The 19,257-nt window shown below is 43.9% G+C and overlaps 1 protein-coding gene across 5 annotated transcripts in view; it reads right to left on the reverse strand.

Moving 5' to 3' along the window:
* Positions 1-19,257, reverse strand: part of syne1a (spectrin repeat containing, nuclear envelope 1a) — a 123,410-nt gene that overhangs the window by 44,809 nt on the left and 59,344 nt on the right. For all 5 annotated transcript variants that reach the window (XM_040017770.1, XM_040017773.1, XM_040017772.1 and 2 more), the window contains 20 exons: positions 18,607-18,779; positions 18,284-18,437; positions 17,972-18,115; positions 17,425-17,589; positions 16,908-17,225; positions 15,632-15,787; positions 12,839-13,009; positions 9,593-9,919; positions 9,092-9,244; positions 8,641-8,808; positions 6,033-6,209; positions 4,765-4,911; positions 4,494-4,619; positions 4,209-4,385; positions 3,792-4,057; positions 3,439-3,595; positions 2,931-3,329; positions 1,128-2,732; positions 365-702; positions 99-243 (listed from right to left, as the gene is read on the reverse strand). In XM_040017770.1, the coding sequence (XP_039873704.1) occupies positions 99-243; positions 365-702; positions 1,128-2,732; positions 2,931-3,329; positions 3,439-3,595; positions 3,792-4,057; positions 4,209-4,385; positions 4,494-4,619; positions 4,765-4,911; positions 6,033-6,209; positions 8,641-8,808; positions 9,092-9,244; positions 9,593-9,919; positions 12,839-13,009; positions 15,632-15,787; positions 16,908-17,225; positions 17,425-17,589; positions 17,972-18,115; positions 18,284-18,437; positions 18,607-18,779 (5,466 nt within the window). The remainder of the gene's footprint in view (positions 1-98; positions 244-364; positions 703-1,127; positions 2,733-2,930; positions 3,330-3,438; positions 3,596-3,791; positions 4,058-4,208; positions 4,386-4,493; positions 4,620-4,764; positions 4,912-6,032; positions 6,210-8,640; positions 8,809-9,091; positions 9,245-9,592; positions 9,920-12,838; positions 13,010-15,631; positions 15,788-16,907; positions 17,226-17,424; positions 17,590-17,971; positions 18,116-18,283; positions 18,438-18,606; positions 18,780-19,257) is intronic.

Here is a 19,257-nt window from a genome sequence, read left to right on the forward strand (position 1 = left end):
ATATCATGCAAAACTAAGAGATACAACCCCTGGGAAAGGCTAGATCATTTCTGTAATTTCTAATACAGAATCTCTTTTTCTCTGACACAGTGACCCACCTTGTATCTTTGACGCTTGTCTTCTGCTTGGTGGGCGCTTACAGCTTTAGCTGTAGTGAACATGGCCATCCTGCCCTCTGAATCATTCATTTGCTCAACCACGGTCTCTTTCTCACGTTGGAAGGAGCTCCACAGAGCTGCACATCTAAGAAACATTCAGATTGAACATCAATGATGGGTGACATAATAAAGAAACTATGCACAACATCATTTTAGGTATATGGAATAAATATAAACTGTATATGTATACTTGATATAGCACACACCTCTCCAACACTTCTCTGTAAGTATCCACTTGCTGTTTGACTTCGGTGCTTCTTAGCTGCATTGTGTTTACTTTTTCTCTGAGCCCACTCATCACTCCTGCCTCCAGAAAATCCACCAGCAAGGGATCCAAAGTCCTAAACTCCTGTAAACCAGCTTTGAAGTTTTTTTCCTTAGCTAAAATTTCTTCCAGATCCTGTGCACAGTCTGCTTGGTTTTCGAGCTCCACCCCTGTGGTGGCCCTCTGAAGCAAAGCCGCAGCGGAGTCTAGCCATTTCTGCATGGACTGCAGAGATAAGTGGTACCTCTGGACCAAGGAAAGCGCTTGATCCACAGCCAGCTAGAATATGCAAAAGGTGATTTAATTAACTTCTTTTTCTGGCCTCCCACAAGATTTTATCTATGTAAATGAGTTGATAGAGAAGGGCACTGTTTAAACATTAAACCACATTTTTGCTGTTAATGTGTAAAAATGTCCTGTTTTTAAACTTACCAGTAGTCTTGTTTTTATAGAAGAAGATGCTAAGGATATATTTGAAATGTTTTAACCTCCCCAAGTTGATTAATATTAACAGTGAGGGAGGACATGACACTGAAAGTAACATTTAGAATTTTAAACCATGAATGATGGCTCAGGAATACTGTGGACAATGACTGAGGCAGTCATTTCCAAATGTATATCAATTACATTTAGTGCAACGTCACAATACTATCAGAAAATAGCTATAAGGTGAATTAAAGCAATCAACAAACATAATTACATACTTGTTTTGCACAAATTCCTTGTTGGACTTCATCTCCCAGCCTTCCCAGCTCCCGCAGTTTCTCTTCTACATGGGAAGGAACGGTTGCTTTCCTGCTTTTGTACTTTTGCTTTTCTCGTGCACCCAAGACATCAACGACCCTCAGACTACTTTTCACTTCTTCCTCCTTGATTTTCAGTTTCCGCACTTCCTCGTGCATCCTCTCAATTTTGACCTCTGAAAAGGTCAAAGGATCCTTCATTTTGTCTTTAACCGTCCTCAACCACTCGAACACTTTCTCAACTGCTCTTATGAAGTCTTCATTTTTTGCGACTGTCGTTTCATTTTCTTCAACGAAACGCTTAGCGTCACATCGTAAAGACTGCAGCGACTGGAGCTGCAGTCTAGTTTCCTGAAAGGCAGCAGCATCAGTCGTAAGACAAAGGTTTTCCATCTGTTGGTTGCATTCTTCAGCCTGAGAGTTCACTCCATCCAGATTTTCCAGCAGTAAATAAAGACTTGAGATTTTATCTATGGCACTTACTTCTTTGTCTGATTTCAATTTCACCAGCTCCTCTTTAGCAGACTGTAACTCTGAGTCTAACTTGGAAAAAACTACTTTGTGTTTAGATAGTATTTCCAAGCAATCATGTAAGTGTTTGATCTTCTGATCAATTCTCCTTTTCAGTGTGTTGTGGAGACTCACAAGCTGCTGTGTCTCCTCAGCTCTGTAGTGCTGACCTTTACTGAGGAAACCCTCATTTTTCCCGTGCAGTTCTCTAACAGCAGGGCTAATATGGACTAAACTTTCATTTATATTTCTGTATTCATTAACTAAACTAACAACTTCCTCCTCTTCAATACTGATAGTCTGCTTCTCCAGATTGTCAAACTGCTCCTGAAGCTCCTCCAGTGCATTACGAGTAATATCAAAGAAAGTGCAGAACTCTTTCCGTTCTAGGATAATCTGTTGGACCCTGTCTTTCTTCTCTTTGGCTAGAGCTAGGATGGCATTGTACTGCTGTGGCAGGGCATTGAGCCGCTCATCCAGGTAGCAATGGTCGATCTCATTCAGAGTAGGGAGGATCTCCTGACCTATTCTTTGGACAATAAGAAGGAGGTTCTCATACTCGGAAGCTTGTTCTAGGACATTTTGATAATTGGAAAGCTGTGACTGCAAATCCGAGCTATCATCAGCAGGGCTTAAATTGATTTCCGGAAATGTTATGTCATCTGCTTGTCTCAGCCACTGACAAGTCTTGTCTAGGTCAACCTGGAAGTACTTCCTGGAGGTCAAGGCTTTCTCTAAGGCTGCAAGACGCTGGGTAGTCCTCTGGAGAGCAGTTTCAAAAGCAGACTGTAGCTCCTCAAGTCTTGCCAGCGTTTCTGCTCTCTCTTTGTCAGTGGCATCTCTCTCCAGATCGCGGCCTTGTACCCAGAGAGATGCCAGCTCCCTCTGATAAGCTCGTAAGCTGCTCTGAACACCTCGACATCCAGCAACCTGCTTTGCCAGGTCCTCAGGAAGAAGTGCTATGTGGTCATCTATCAAGGCCTTCCTCTCCTGTTGCTGTATCCAAGACAATGCTCTCCCCAGGCCTTGAAGGAACTGTGTCCTCTCTGTGAAGGCCTGAGAGGAAGACAGAAACATCACAATTTATTTACAAATGAACTTTGGCAGGATAAGCAGAATTTATTTCTTGGACTACCTGGTTTTTCTTTGGGGTTTTTTTTTCTTTCACCAGACTAATAGCTCAGGATAAAATTAGCCCCTTTAAGGCATAATTAAAATGTTATTTTCAATCTAAATCATAAGTCCAGCTGTTACCTTACTAAGGTACTTCCTCCTTTGGGCAACCCGAGCCCCGAGAGCCTCCACTTCAGTCTGGGCTTGTTCAACGAGCTCCTGCAGGCGTCTCTTTTCACTCAGTCCCAGCCTGGAAGCCACAGCTTGAGCTTCCTTCACTGCCTGACCGAGCAGCTGCTGACGGGCCTCCAGCTCTACACATACGCTCAGGTGGTCAAACAGGAAACTCTGGGCCAGATCGGGGGGTGGGCTGGTTTTCAGGGCAGAGGTGAGGGCAGGCCGCTGCTCCTCCACCCACTCTCTGGCATCTCTCAGCTGATTTTCCACTCGGGCAAGATCCTCTAGCATCTGCGCAGAGTCCTGGATCTTCTGCTGAATCAGCGATTCCAGCTGTGCCCAGCGCTGCTCCAGATGACCCACCTGATGAAATACAATATTTCCAGAAAATGTGTCAATATTACTTCGACCGTGTGATCATATTAGCATATTGCTGGACACATACAGTTATAGAAAAAAATAATGTCCTCACCTGTTGTTTGACCAGCTCCTTGTCTAGCAGGCTAAGTCGAGGCAGGATAGCTTGTCTCTGGTCCCTCAAGTCTTCCAGAGTTTCTCTTTGCTCCTCTAGGTCACTGGCGAGCTTCCTGAGTGCTTCTAGATGCTCACTTGTACTCTCTGTGTCAGCCCTAGTAACATATATACATGAGTTAAGGGACATCAGGGATATAGTAATAAAAATGTAAACTTTTGTCTCTATTTCGGTAGAAAGACTAATAAAACTATGTTGTGTATTCATATATATAGCTATTTCTGTATATACATAAGTGGATGCCATGCAGACAATGACATTACAGCCTTGATAAAAACAAAAAAGTCTGATACCTAGCAAGGTAGTCCCATTCCCTGGATACTTGATGGAAAAGTTCCTCTACAGCAACAACACTCTCCTGGTACTCTCCACTTCGCTGCATGTCCTCCCCCCGCAGGGCTTCCAGCTCTTCAGCCCGCTGGCCCAGGTCCATCCAGCTTTTCTTCAGTCTCCTTATCTCCTCCAGGGCAGGAGAGACCTGTCCGTCCATCAACCTGCCGATGGCTTCATGCAGACGTGTTACCTCAGATTGTTTCTCCTTAATCTGCTGCAGGAACTCCTGGAAGAAAGATAAGAGTTGGTTTCTGGGATTATTCTGAGCAGCAACTCAAATTGTATGATTTTAGCTAAAAGAAAACTCTTTGAAAAATGTAAATGTAAAAAAATGTAAAGAAAAAAATGTAAAAAAAAGTAAAATAGTAAAATCTAACCTGGGCCTTGTCCAGCTGGTTCTGTGCAATCTTAGGCTCCAGCTCTGCAGGTCTCCTGGTGAGGTTCTGAAGCTGCTGCTCTGTCTCTATTAGCTGGGTCTCCAGATCTGCCTTCTGCTCCTCGATGTCTCTCCAGCTGTCGGCTACCTCTTCACAAAGCAGCATACGCTCCTCAATCTAGACACAAAAATAAAGTGCAGTCATTTCACGATGGGTATATGAGCTATAAACATGCATGCTGAAACTTATACTCTTTTGCTTAAAAGCTTCTTAAAGTGTACTGACCTGCAGTTTGACCTGTTGGATAGCTGCTGCGGTCTCCCTCACCCTCGGCTCACACAGGTCACACGTGGCGCACACAAGCTGGAGGTAAGTGCCAGCCTGCTCCTGCAGAGCCCGCTCCTGCTTCACCTGTTTGTATATAGCTGTCTATTAATTTTATTGATTTTACTGGTTGGGCATATTATATCCTCACTACATCCTCTCTCACGACAAAATTAGCATCGATATATTTTATGTATACTATTACTTACTTTATGTATATATGGTTACTAACCTGCTGTAAAGCCTCCTCGAGGCTGAAAGAAGGATGTGTAGGAGGCTCTGGCTCTTCTGACACAGAGTTCAACCACGTCTGGCACTGCTGCAGTGTGTCCTGCAGACTCACATGTCTCTGTAACTCATGATCCAGACTCTGATACACCTGTAATACAGAAGAAGCTAAATATAAGTGCTCTTATTGACGCACCTCTGCATGGCAAACCATTTAAATGTTTTCTGTTTTACCAACAGTAGCAGAATAAACACATGCAAGAACACGGAGTGAAAACAACGAACTGTTGGTAGACGACACAGTGCTACAATGCTTTGAAGTCAAAACCTATGGCCAAACACAATGACAGATTAAAACCCAAATGATTAGGCAGTTTTTCATTGTTATATTTAACAGGTGTTGAATGTGGAGGCGTCCATGCCTTCCAGGGGAGAGCGGAACAGCAAGGTCTGATTGACAGTGTTAATATGAGAACCCGAAAGAGAGGAATAACGGGGGGCAACTACTGGCAAAATGCCCAATGTATTTGGCAAAGGCTAGAAGGCTGGCATGGTGGCAAGTGGCAGGCAGGATATTAGAGCTGTGCTGCGCTGGGACACAGTTGGCAGCCATCGTAACACTTGAGGCACAGTTGTAGAGAAGCCAGCAGTGTAGTGGTAAAGTGTGGCTGGATCACACAATGCCAGATTGGATGTGTGAGTGGTGGTGGAGGTAGTGTCTTGGGAGGTGAGCTATGATGACAGAACAGACGATGCCAAAATGACAGAGTGGGGCTGGATTATGGGGACTCGCCAGATTCGCTGAATGGTGGTGTGTGATCATTTTTGGCTCAAGCATGAAAAAGTGGAGCTGACAGGGGATACACGGAGATTAATATGGCGAGATTGAGTTAGTGATTTTGGCCGGTGGGGTCTGTCCGCATACGGCTGCTGTTGAGCTCCACTTTGGCAGCCCTAATTGGTTGTGCCCTCTACGCTGGCAGTAAAGGGCTGTCTTAAGAGATGGGTTTAAGTGTCAGAATGATTTAGGATTAAGTTGCTGTCTAATCTGTTGGAATATTAACGGAACTGATATCTAAACCATGCGTTTCTGTGCATGCACGTCTCGTCCAAAGGACATCCAAGAATTACTTCATGAATGTGTATTAACCATTTCACTGCTCCATAGACAGACAGACTATCTGTCTTTCTCAGCTTCCCACAACTCCCTCCCTTCTCCTCCACGTTCCCTCCCTCCCTCCATCTCTCCATCTCCTCCTCCTCCTCACTCACTCTCTGCGCTGTGCTGCAGATGGCAGAGTAGCTGTCTCTGGTGCCTTGCTGGTGTGCCTGGACCTGCTGTCTCAGCCTGCTCTGCACACGGTCACTGCAGCCTTCCATCAGGTGGTCTCCTCGCTCTTTCAGGCCTGCCAAGCGATCCTCAAACCCTGCAATTTCCTCCATGATGGCCTGTGGAGGATAAAGTAACCACGTAGGATTTTATGAGAGAATCTCCAGTGGAGATATAATAGCAGATGAGCTTGTACATTTGTGATTTGAGCAGAGTGACCACAAAGAGCTATTAAACTGTCTGGATTAAATGATGACTAAATCCAGCATCTGTTAAACATTTAGACTGAACCTACTAAAAGAAAACATTTCATTATTAATATATTACTTATGGTTTCATGTCCAAAGCAAAAGTCTGATATTTTTCCAAATTAATTGTCGTAAAATTCACTATTATTGCCAAACCCAAACACCATGCCAATCACTTATGCCCAGCAAAATGAGGTCTGAGCAGTATATCGATGGGAGACACTGGGATAGCCGGACGTTCCTGATCCGACAAGGATTCCCAGAAGGGACTAGTCCCATCCGGGGAACCCCAAGGATCCCCAGAAGGGACCAGATGTGTAGGGGGGAAAGCAGCAGTGGTCCCAGTGGTAATTGGAGCACTAGGTGCAGTGATTTCCAAGCTAGGCAAGCGGCTTGAGCAGATCCCAGGAACAACGTCTGAGATCTCTGTCCAGATGCCCACAGCTGGATACTGGAATGCCTAGAATTGTACAAGATCAATGGGACCCTAAGAGCCTTCATCAGGAACTCAATGGGGATGTGGCGTACAACACTAGAGGCCAACTCCAAGCCCATAGCACAAGTCACCATCAAGTGCGGGATCTACCAAGGAGATGCTCTGTCCCCACTGCTGTTCTGCATAGGCCTGAACCCCCTCAGTGAGATCATTAACAAGACTGGCTACGGATACCGACTACGGAACGGAGCAGTTGTCAGCCACCTCCTGTACATGGATGACATCAAGCTGTATGCCAAGAGTGAACGAGACATCGATTCACTGATCCACACTACCAGGCTATACAGCAATGACATTGGAATGTCGTTCGGACTGGAGAAGTGTAGTCGGATGGTAACAAAGAGAGGGAAGGTAGTCAAAACTGAGGGGATTGAACTACCAGAAGGCAACATTGCAGACATAGAGGACAGTTACAAGTACCTGGGGATCCCGCAGGCAAATGGGAACCATGAAGAGGCCGCTAGAAAAGCTGCAACCACCAAGTACCTGCAGAGGGTCAGGCAAGTCCTGAGGAGTCAGCTGAATGGTAAGAACAAGATCCGGGCCATCAACACGTACGCCCTGCCCGTGATCAGGTACCCTGCTGGGGTAATAGGCTGGCCAAAGGAGGAGATAGAAGCCACTGACATAAAGACAAGAAAGCTCCTTACCATGCATGGAGGGTTTCACCCCAAGTCCAGCACCCTGAGGCTGTACGCTAAGCGGAAGGAAGGGGGCCGGGGACTGGTGAGTGTCAGCACCACAGTCCAGGATGAGACAACGAACATCCAAGAATACATTGGGAAGATGGCCCCAACTGACCGAGTGCTCAGTGAATACCTCAGGTAGCAGAAACCCAAGAAAGAGGAGGGAGACGAGGAACCATCATGGAAGGACAGGCCCCTGCACGGTATGTACCACCGGCAGATAGAGGGGGTGGCTGATATCCAGAAATCCTACCAGTGGCTGGACAAAGCTGGACTGAAAGACAGCACAGAGGCACTAATCATGGCAGCACAAGAACAAGCTCTGAGCACAAGATCCATAGAGGCTGGGGTCTATCACACCAGGCAAGACCCCAGGTGCAGGCTGTGTAAAGATGCCCCAGAGACAATCCAGCACATAACAGCAGGGTGCAAGATGCTAGCAGGCAAGGCATACATGGAACGCCACAACCAAGTGGCCGGCATAGTGTACAGGAACATCTGTGCCGAGTATAACCTGGAAGTCCCGAGGTCAAAATGGGAGATGCCCCCAAGGGTGGTGGAGAATGACCGAGCTAAGATCCTGTGGGACTTCCAGATACAGACGGACAAAATGGTGGTGGCTAACCAACCGGACATAGTGGTGGTAGACAAACAGAAGAAGACGGCCGTAGTGATCGATGTAGCGGTTCCGAATGACAGCAATATCAGGAAGAAGGAACACGAGAAGCTGGAGAAATAATCAGAAGAGCGCAGACCTAGGAACCTCAAGCTCCCAGGCCTCTGGCAGAGGACCCAAGCTTCAAGGATAAAGACTGCCCGCTGGGGTAAGAAGGGAATTATATATATATATATATATATATATATATATATATAAATTCCCCTATATGTACCCATGTGTAAAAGAGGCATAAGTAAAATTTATTGAGAAGACAGTAACCCTGGCATCCTATATGCAACAAAACCCTTTCAAATGATGATGACACTAACATCAAATAAAACAAACATCAAGTAGTAGTACAGGCCACAGGGGATAATTTTTGTACCCCAATTAAGGCGATTTGTCATTAAATACAACCAATATGGCCAAAAACAGCAAAAGTGAAATATTTTATTTGGGTACCTTGTGTCTGGCCAGCTGTTGAGTGGCTGCCTCCAGGCTGCCGCTAATACTGGGATCAGGGGTCACCATCCTGCTGGACATCTGCAGCAACCAGCGCTCCACTTCCTGGAGTTCGTTGTGGTAAGCTTCCTGTTCCTTCACCTGGCCTTCCAAATTCTCCACATGAGCCTGGGCCACACAGTTCACAGACAAACTATACTGATGACAATGCATATGCAACAGCTGGGCAGGAAAGCTTCTTTGACACTGAGAAGCAACAGTGTTTTGTTTTGTTTTGTTTTTTATCAGAAGCTAGTTTTACACAACTTTTTTTAGAAACATCCACATGCATGTACATGCACTTAATTTATGTGAAGCTGATTCCAAAGTTGCTGCTCTGCCTGCATGGAAAGTACATTAGTTTGTCCTCTTTTTCAAAAAGAACTACTGTCATCTGTGTACAGCTTCTCACCAAGGCAGTATTACAAAGTCCAGTGTAGTCCTTTTGTAGTTTGCTTATTTTATCTCGAATGGAGGGGTAGTGGACAGAGGAAAGTAGAGCGTCGCCCTTTTCCAGCACTGACTTGATGGCTCCATCATGGGACTGAACCATCTGCAACAGAGCCTAAAACACACAAACAGACAAGCTTTATCTTCAGTATCTTCCGCACAATAGGGTATGCTATGTGGCGTTAGATGTTAAGCTTTTTTTTAATCTAGTTTACTATTAATAGCGTTTACTTATTAATGCCAACTGCTGTTAAAGCGGCCCATAAGCATCTGTCATTATGACTCTGGAAAATGGTCAGCAGTTATTTAAAGCAAATCTACTTTTAAAGTTAATTTTCAGACATGCAAGGTCACTCATGTGGTTCATTATGCTAATATTAGTCTTGTTGAATTCGCCAAAGAGAAAAAAATCACTTAGTGTAAAATTAATCCAGATGTCCCCCTCACTTTTTTTATACTATACCTTATACTTAGTCAGCTGTGCTCTGCGTTGATACAGCTCAGCCTTGGGCTCCACTGGCGTACGAAGCAAAGCCTTGGTTTCCACCAGCCACTGAGCCTGAGCCTTGTACCGGTCCTGGAACTCCTTAGCTAGCAGTAATGCCCGCTCAAGGAAGCTGCGCTCCTGCCTGAGGCCTCCGGCTAACTCCTCCAGCTGGGAAAGACGCGCCTCTACTTCTCCTCCTAAACTTTCAGCTGCAGATTCATTCAGGAAGCCTGCCGCCTGTTCTGCTCGCTCCCTAAGTGATTTCAGGAAGCTGTGACCGTGCTGGAGCTCAGACTGGAGACTCTGGGAGAAAGAGAAAGCATGAATAGAGCTCACCATGGGTCCTGCTACTGTGTTATCACCATTGCTTGTTACTAACTGACCTTCAGCCAAGGCAGTTTACACACTACTGAATGAAAGAAAAGAGTAAATCATCCTCTTGGCTAAAATAGATTTATATCATAGCTTCACTGACTTTGAGGCTGGCATTCAACACAAGATCACTGATTCCCTTGTCCTTCACCTCCAGTCACCCAGACAAGCCTTACAATGCATTTGAAAAGCTTTGAACTCATTGGGTAGGCTGACACCTGCATGGTGCGATGTGGAGAGGACTGGGAGGTCATGTTGGGGAGAAACCACAGTGAATAATATGAAAGGAGGACCCAATTATAACAGGCCCTTAACAGGCACAAGTAGCTGCAGGGTTTCCAGGGCAACCATAACATGCCACACACACACACTCTCACACCTCCACTCTATGGGATGCCATCTAGCTTTCATCATCAGTCTGTTATTGCTTGTGTAGAAAGTAGCCTCTCACTTCAGCAATCCCCGATCTCCAGCTATGGCTGTTGGTAATATAATATAACAAGAGCCGCGTCTGTCTGCACACGTCCATGCTTCCCGCTTAATGTGATGCTCCAGGCTCGCTCGTCACTCGAGTAATGGCGTTCACGCTTTATGGCTTTAATGAGCGACACTGACTACATTTCAATTTCATATAGTTCTCTGTGTTTACCAAGAGCTAAAAGAAGAAATCTGCAGTAATTGCAGTTACAGCACTTTAGATTTAGTGCTGAAAAACTCATTATCGCCTCTTCATCTCACACCTGATATCAGTTTTCCATCTTAGCAGCAGCGGCGGTTGCAAGATTTTGTTCTTCCAGAATCTGAAATAATCAGTGACTTCACTTAAGAGAATGATCAGAATTTGGTGCTCACAATCTGTCTTTGCATCAAATAAGTTATCAGCGTAAGGTTTTAAACTTGCATAGGCTCATATAATTTAATAATTCTACGGCTTCCATATAGCACAAGGCAGTACAGTCTTGTGAACAATGTATATCAGGTCTTAAAGACATCATGCCCTTTCTGCTGTAGCTGTCTTATAGCACGTCAACCCAATTATCCCAGTCAAGTTCCTTGTCCACCTGCTGTAACTGGTGATTCTGCATCAGTGCCTGGGCTCTTTTATCTACTGCACTGCATCTACTATGGATCTGCCAACCATGTTTAGCAGTTACATTACCTACTAGAAGGGGAAGGACATTACAAAAATGACCCTTTAAGCAGTTTAGCAGTCTCTGCCGTCAGTGCATGAAAAGCAGCGAAACCACAGAACAGAAGGAGCATGTTTAATTCTGCATAGCTCGAAATTTTGTTCAAATTAATTAAGAAGCATATGTCAATTTCTGTGCTAAACTAAATGCATTCATTATTCCCAGTTACAAATATGGAATTAAAAAATGGGGCGATTTACCTTTACCTTTGGGGAAAAAACTCTGTGTGCATCAGAAACCATCAGGGACTCTGGGGAGGATATGACCTTGAACATTTATGAAATGCGAGTGAAATTAAAAATTATGGAGGGAGGAGAAAGGAGGGGGGGGGGTGCTTATTAATGAGAACCAACCCTTTTCTATTTTGCATTTTGCCTTGTTTACATGTTTGTACGAGCCAGTCATTTCAAAATAAATCTTGTCAAAGAAAACTACAGAGACACTTCAGCTGAAGGGGACAAATTAAATTATATGTTACATTCTACATGATCACGATATGTACAATGAATTCACAGCACATTTACAACTGAGGTAGTCCATCATTACTGTATGACTCACACTTTGACAGTATCAAATAAAGTCCAAATCCAGCTAATGGCCCTTGACACAGCTATTGATTACTGGTCTTTGTGTCGATGCATAATCATCCCTGCTCACTGAACAGCCCTGTAGCTCTCACTGCAGGAGATGAGCAAGCGCTCGCGTGTTATATGCAGTGCTGGAAGGACACATGTGGTGGCAGCATGTCTTCAGTGCATACGCAGAGACAGAGCATCGATCCCAGACACGGATTACTGCAAAGACTGCACCAGATGATCTATTGTAAACATCTATGTTTGGTGTGCGGGTGTTTGTGTGTGTTAAGGCTGTTCTGGATGTATGTGAAGAAGACAAAGAGAAATGAGATATAGCGATGGAGAAGTAAAAAAAATGCGCGAGGACTCATGGGTTTGCTGCAGCTTGTTAGTTAGCACTTTGGATGGGTTTTATGATATGAAACGAGTGTTTGAGGAGAGAAGTGTGTGTGTGTGTGTGTGTGTGTGTATTGAAGCAGTAAGGGCACTGCATCAATTACAGTGTCTGTGCCAGCAGGCTCCTGACACCGGCGCTTCTTCATCCTCTTACACACAGTGGGAGGTCTCCCCCTGCTACCACGCTTCCTCTAAAGCAGCACCCGCTTTGTCTTCATAAAGAGCCGATCGATACACACATTCTCACCCAATCCTCTACACACTCGATTTGAACTATGCCAGGCAAACTATAGTGGTGATTCTCTTTTTACAGTGTGTGCATTTCTGAGCAGGGCTACCTCCCTCAAAAGCCAATTTGATGAAATGAACATAAGAGAAAGTGCTGCAGTCCTTTTCTCTTAGGTGAGAGCGCTGTCCAAATATTATACGAACAATGAACGCTTTTCAAGTTTTACAGGAAGTCTATGCATATTTTACCGGCCATTTTGCAGCTGCCAAAGAAAACTGCACAAAGGATTTGTTTGCTGGCTTGTGAAATTGGATTCATATGAGTTTGTGCTCAAATTCTTTGACATAAACAGTTCAGGGAGGTGCATTAGGTGCACCGCTGCACCTTCTATCCAAATGCATCACTTTGGGTCTAAACCGTGGAGGTTTAGAAATGTAACAGTGAAACTAAATAAACATACCTCTAGTTTTTTCATCTTCTTCTCCATGGCCGCCTGGTCTAGAGGTTCAGAAGTGTCAGTTAATGCTGTGAAGCTTTTCAGAGTCGAGCCAAGCCACTCGGTGAAGGACTTGCAAAGATTCTCTGTCTCTTCAATGCTCCTCAGCTCCTCTTGTAGCTGTTTGATGGTGTCCTGAAAGTAGATTAAATCGAAGGTCAGAAGAAAAAAGTTCCAGAAATGTTAAGTTTGGATTTTTAAGGAGGATAAATATCTTACTATGATACATAAAAGCTCTGTCTGCCTGAAAACTCTGTCTAGACGATCAGGAGATGAGCAACCAAACTTGGCACACACATAGATCTGAAGCCCCTGAAGGGACTTATCGAAATCAGATACTATGATATCCATCATGTTGCCTAGCAATGGGCTAAAAATACCAATTTTTTCCATTCATGCACCTATAACGTTATGTTAAAGTATGTTTCTTCTTCTTTCTTTTTTTTTTAACCACAGCATCTACCCTATATCCACAAAAGGTGAATTATGGATGGCTTTTAATTACCTGTTTTTTAGTCTTTATTAACTTAAAACCTTATGAAAGCATCGTATTGGAACATCTAATCTATATCCCAAAAAGTTGAATTATACATGGAAAGCAACAGGCTAAAACCACCCATTTTCGTCATATAAATGTCTTAAACCTCCCTTTCTTTCGTAAACGACATTAGTCCTTCCCGGAAATATTAAGTCGACTGCTGTAGGTCAAATATAAATTGAGGATAAATGACAAAAAAAACAAACAAAACAGATTTCGTGTTTCATAAGTCAGAATTATTGGTGAGACTCTTCAAAGTCTAACATTATATTTCTTTGGGGTAAATCTAGAAAACACTGCCTGTATCCTTTCCTTTTGAAGGTGTGATTTTTGCCCCAGCAGCAGTCTAACATTAGTCACCAAGGACCACAAGCTCTCTGATCAGCCATCAAAACAGAAAATATCCGTTTCCCCTCTACTCTTTCATCTGCTCAGTGTCAATAGCTTCACTACAAGGAGGAGTGGGTTTTTATGCTTTTGACGCATTATCCACTTGACTGATATTCTGAGTCGATAACACCGTGAGGATGGAGAGGGTTTCTTGCAGGTTTTGACACATTATTCACTCAACTTGCAAATCCTGTGGTGAGGAGCTCCAATTAGCTGATAGTGCTGAGTGCACACCTTTTCTGACTAGCCAGAGGTAACAGCTTCCCACCTCAAGCCCATATGGCCCACACTTCACACGGTATAATTACAGGCATCCACAGTTTGAGAGGGATGTTATGTGTTTGCATATGTGTGTAGGCACGACTGTAAAGTATATGCATATGTGAGACAATTTTAGCAGGAAAGGAAGGGTGTGGGCTGTACGGAGGTGGAGAAACAAAAGTGAGGGAGTAAAGGGGGACAAATGCGCACATACGCACACTCAGATGTGTTACTGAAGGTGTAAAAAAAAATCAATGCAGTGCAGGCAAAGCTTTTCCACTCCTGGTGCAGGGTGTGAGATTGCTTTCTGTAGCGTTTAATTACAGCTTTAGCTCCAGACCAGCAGAGCCCCATTGATTTTCCTTTAGTCCCCCCCCCCTCAACCCAGAGGAGAAGACAAATAGAGAGGCTGGATCTGAGTATACAGAACAACCCCGGCAGGGGTAACACGGATAACTCTCAAAGCTACTTCAATGGGGTGTTACAGAAACAAAGTCAAAACTCTCCCAGGAGTAAATTCCACAGTGAGGGAGAACAATCATGTGTGAAAAACACACTGTGGGAAGAGACCCCAGAGGCAATGCATGAAAAATTCACATTTTCTAAAATATATGATTGAGATGGTAACGCAAAATTTTTTTTTAACCTGCAGCCAGCTTGTTTTTAATTCTTTTTATTTATTAAACTCACAATGACACCTAGGTCTTGTTTACACATTTACATGTCAAGGCTGGCAGTGTAGGCAATAGGGTGGATCCAAAGAAGCAGGTAAGAAAATCTGGTGAAGTGTTTTAAAAAGCTGTGATGACAATGGAGAATTAGAGGTAAGCAATGTAACAGATACAGTCACCAGGCATGGTGGCTCTGAGAAAAGAGCAACTGAAATTGAGCCTTTATGAATATTGAACAAATAAGGAAAACAGGAACAGGTGAGAAATTTGTGATTTATACTTCTGCAGCGGTAATGAAGCTATGTGTAGACAGAATGCTGATTGGATCAAACTCTGCTTGAACAGGAAAGGTAGTGATAATAATAAACCCAGAGTAATAAACATCTGAATGGAAGCACAGACAATGGTTGCTTCTGATGCTCAGTTTTAGTTCACTGCAAAGAACTTCTTTGACTATTATGACTTCTGATTTCATGGCTGCCGTGCTGGGAGCTTAAGTGGTCGGGGTAAATCAGGTGAAACCGAGATGGAAGCAGAATCTGTGAGTGGAGAAATGCATGAACTGGCAAAGTGCGCCCAAAGGCAGAAATATAAATACATGCAGGAATGTAGGGCCTTTACATTACAATATAAAACATCTTGAGGGGACTGTGTTTGTGAAATGGTGTTAAATAAAAACAAACAAACAACTGTGACATCACACTGTTCCTGAGTACATTTGGAGCAACAGAGGAACAACTGGGTTAGCAACACCACAAACGCTGAAAACACCATAACAAACCCCTCATGTGGCTCACTGTTAAATAGATAAAGGATCTCTGAAAATGCAAAGCACCATTAACTGAATATAAAGGCAATATTATTATATTAAACTGCAGATAATCAAGAGCGCCAAACCTGTATGTTGAGCAGCAGGGAGTGGTAGCGGGCAGTGAGCTGAGTGGCCGTAACACTGATACGACTGCTGATGTAAGTTTCCTCCAGAACCTCCTGGGCTAAAGATGAAAGTCCATCGACTTCGCTCTGCCGTGTGAGCACTGCCTCCAGACACCCCTGATCACAAGGGACACATAAGTTTTAATATTTTACTTACATACTGCCAAAGCTATAGATGATTTATATGTCAGCAAAGTTCATTTAAAAGCCAGGTGTCAGAAAACGCATTACAAGCAAAACAATATAGGGCCTAGAAGGACAGAAGGGTGTGTGTGTGTATGGGGACCAAAAATTGGAATTTTACTACACTAGTGGGGACCGACAGCCCTTATGGGGACCAAAATCCCAGTCCCCACAACTTTGAAGGCATTTTTGAGACTCAAAAATGGAGTTAGTGGACACTTAGTGTCAGGGTTGCAATTGGGTTAAGGTCAGGTTTAGGGTAAGAGTTAGGTTTAGACATTCTTTTTTGATGGTTAGGGTAAGTGGCTAGGGAAAGCATTATGTCAATTAGATGTCCCCACAAGATATGAATCCCCAACATGTGTGTGTGTCTGTGTGTGTGTGTGTGTGTGTGTGTGTGTGTGTGTGTGTGTGTGTGTGTGTGTGTGTGTGTGTGTGTGTGTGTGTAAATGCAAGGAAGGAAAATACTGAGACTCTCTGGCATCCTGACAGTGGCAGGAAGCATGCTCCAGAGGGAGGAGACCAAGTATGGGAAATACTGCTGTTTTATTTGAAACATGACAAAGTGATGCGCTGTAGTATAAAGTGACACAATGCTTCACAGCTTACAGCATGTGTGGCTGTGTTTTTAGGTTAGTTTGCTTCTTCTGTGTCCTGAAATGTAAATCACGAAACTGTGAGCTTGATATTCTTCTGTTTGGTTTTCAGTATAACCAGAAGGTACCTCTGACTGAAGTGACCAGTGAAATAAAAAAAAACATTTGTTGAAATATTATTAAACTATGGTATTCCATATGGTGGCTGGGATGGGCTCCAGCCCCTCCAGCGACCCTGAATTGGATTAGCAGAAGAAAATAGATGGATGGGTATCGCTAAACAATTTCCTGGCTGGGGGAAGTAGCTTCCTGAAGTCTCTACATCCTGGCCCCCAAAAAGAAATTCTTCTAATAAGACAGTATGTTGTTCCCTTTTGAGCTTTACAGTGTTGACAGTTGCATGAAATATCACGGGCCTGTATCTTATATGGACTGCAGCAATCAGGCCTCTTTCTCACCTGGAGTTTCTTCAGCTGAATCTGCTTGGTGGTTGCGTCTGACCTCCGATTACTTCTGATATTAGCTACCCTCTCCATCTCCTCCAGCCACTGTGCCAGGCTCAGGAATTTATGTCCCATCTGCCTCAGTCGGGTCAGCATTGAGTGCAGCTGGCCTTGAGTCTCCTTTAGACGGCTCTGATAAGCCGCCCACTCTCGCTGAGCGGTGTCCAGGGCTCGGTCCTCGATCTGAGGTATACCCCAGGGGATTACTCTCTCTCTGCTGGTGAGCACAGCGGAGAGTAAGGCTTGGCCATTTGAACAGTGCTCCTGCAGGTTCTGTGAAGAAAATGAAGAGTCAAGAACAAAGTAAATACTGGAGGTCACTGAAGACTTAAAACATTTAGAAAGGGTTAGGTGTTAGGTGCTTTACTTTTGAAAAATACGACTATGCGTAGGCAGGGTTAAAAGTTTGCAGCTATTCTCTTCTCTGATCATAACCATATAGAGTTGACATAAAACTCCACAGTGTTTCTACCTGTAGCTGCTGCAGTGTATTCTCAAGTGTATCCACGTTTCCCTCTGGATGGGACAATGAGGCCAGAGAGGCCTGCTCCTTCTCCAGCCAGTCCTCAAACACATGTAACCCCCTTTGATACTCCTGATGCACCAGCACCAGCTCCTTGGCCTTGCTGACTGCATTCTGCAAAAAACAAAAGAGGTAACAAGACGCAAACATTAATGGATGAAAGCAGTTCATTTGCTCAGTATTACAGGGACATTTGAAATTTGAATAATGTAAAATTAAAAGTTGGAGAGATTAATGTCTATCAATTAAAATGTTTTCTGATTACAGACTTGAAGCTCAAAGAGAAATATGTGTAATGATTTTACAATAATTATTAGGCAAGTCAGTAAAATTTTCAACAAGTTCATGCCCTTCAGTATTTTGGGGAATATAATTAATAATAATTAATTTCTGAAAAAGCATGAAGCAAGCTTTTAAAGAAATACACTCAAACTATTCGGTTATTATTCAAATGCCCGCAGAGGAAAAAATGAAGCCGTATGTTCTGGGTAAGCACCTTAGCCTTTTCTTTGAGGGAGTTGTATCTACACTGCAGCTGCTGCACCTCCTGCTGTGTCGTGTAGTGTTCAGCCATATTGGAACCCTTTGTGGCAATGGTCTCCAGAGGACTGCTATGACTCAGTACTTCCTCATAGAGAAGCTGGAAAGAAAGGAGAACCCATAGATCATTGCAACTGGGATGCTCTGAGGTATAAATGTAACTGCATGAATCTAAAGCGGATAAATGGCTAAAATATTAATTAAATTAAAATTACAGTCAGGCTAATCTAAATACAGAGTTTGGATAGTCTACAGTGGCATTTGATACCTTGGTCTTTCCCAGGTTAGCAGTCTTGTCTCTCATCTCAGAGTACTGTCTGTCTGAGCAGCTAAGCGTCTCTTCAACCCGATCCATCCACTGCATAAACTGACCCACGTCCTCTTGATAGCTGGTCCACTGCGACAGAGCACCTTCCAGCTGACTGTGACCATAAATAAGGCAAAGTTAGCACAGAGGGAACAAACAAGATTCTGAACAGCTAAATCTAATAATCCCTTTAACTTTTCAACTAGCAGAAATCCATCAAGGGAAACTAGGCAGTTCCCAGTCCCATTTATCAAAGACTGACAGATTAATTGCCCCATGCTCACCTTTTACACTGGATTGAGGCAGACAGCAGTGAGTCCCACGAGTCTTTGAGGTCTTGGATCTGTTTGCGAATCACCGGGACTCCCTCAGCTGAAGTGTTCCTCTGGACTGCCTCTCCCCGCGTCAAGAGCATTTTTAGCTGGATCTCCCTCTCCTGACGGGCAGTTAGTAAGGCCTACAGATAGAGGTGAACACACAGACAGAAAATAACTCTCTAAAGGGTCAAATGCACCTCGCCCTGTTTCTTTCTAAACCATTAAAATAGATGCAACATATCTACAGATAAAACTTGTGTCAAGTCAGAAATCTGCAGTTGCATGGTTTGTAAAATAAGCCTGTGTAATGTTTACTTCTGAAAATTTTAAACACAATATCTCAGTTACAGTGATTTAGCCCACGTAGGGCTCAGTCACACAGGCCTAGAGACTGGTCGGCAACAGGGCAACACCAGTCTCTATTCTAGTCGGTAGTCTGGAGGTTTCCTGCTGTCGCTGGGTGAAATCACTTGTAAAGAGGGTGCTGACTGATAACCTTCTTGTGATTGCTTTGTTCACTAACAGATTGCTGCAATCCTCCGTTTCTTGCATGGAAACTGACTTATCTGCCAGCACTCTACAACTTCTTGGTAGGTGGCTGTGAAATTGTGAAGCCTG

Source organism: Simochromis diagramma, unplaced genomic scaffold (assembly GCF_900408965.1).
Source record: "Simochromis diagramma unplaced genomic scaffold, fSimDia1.1 OVJJ01000802.1, whole genome shotgun sequence".
Lineage (NCBI taxonomy): Eukaryota > Metazoa > Chordata > Actinopteri > Cichliformes > Cichlidae > Simochromis > Simochromis diagramma.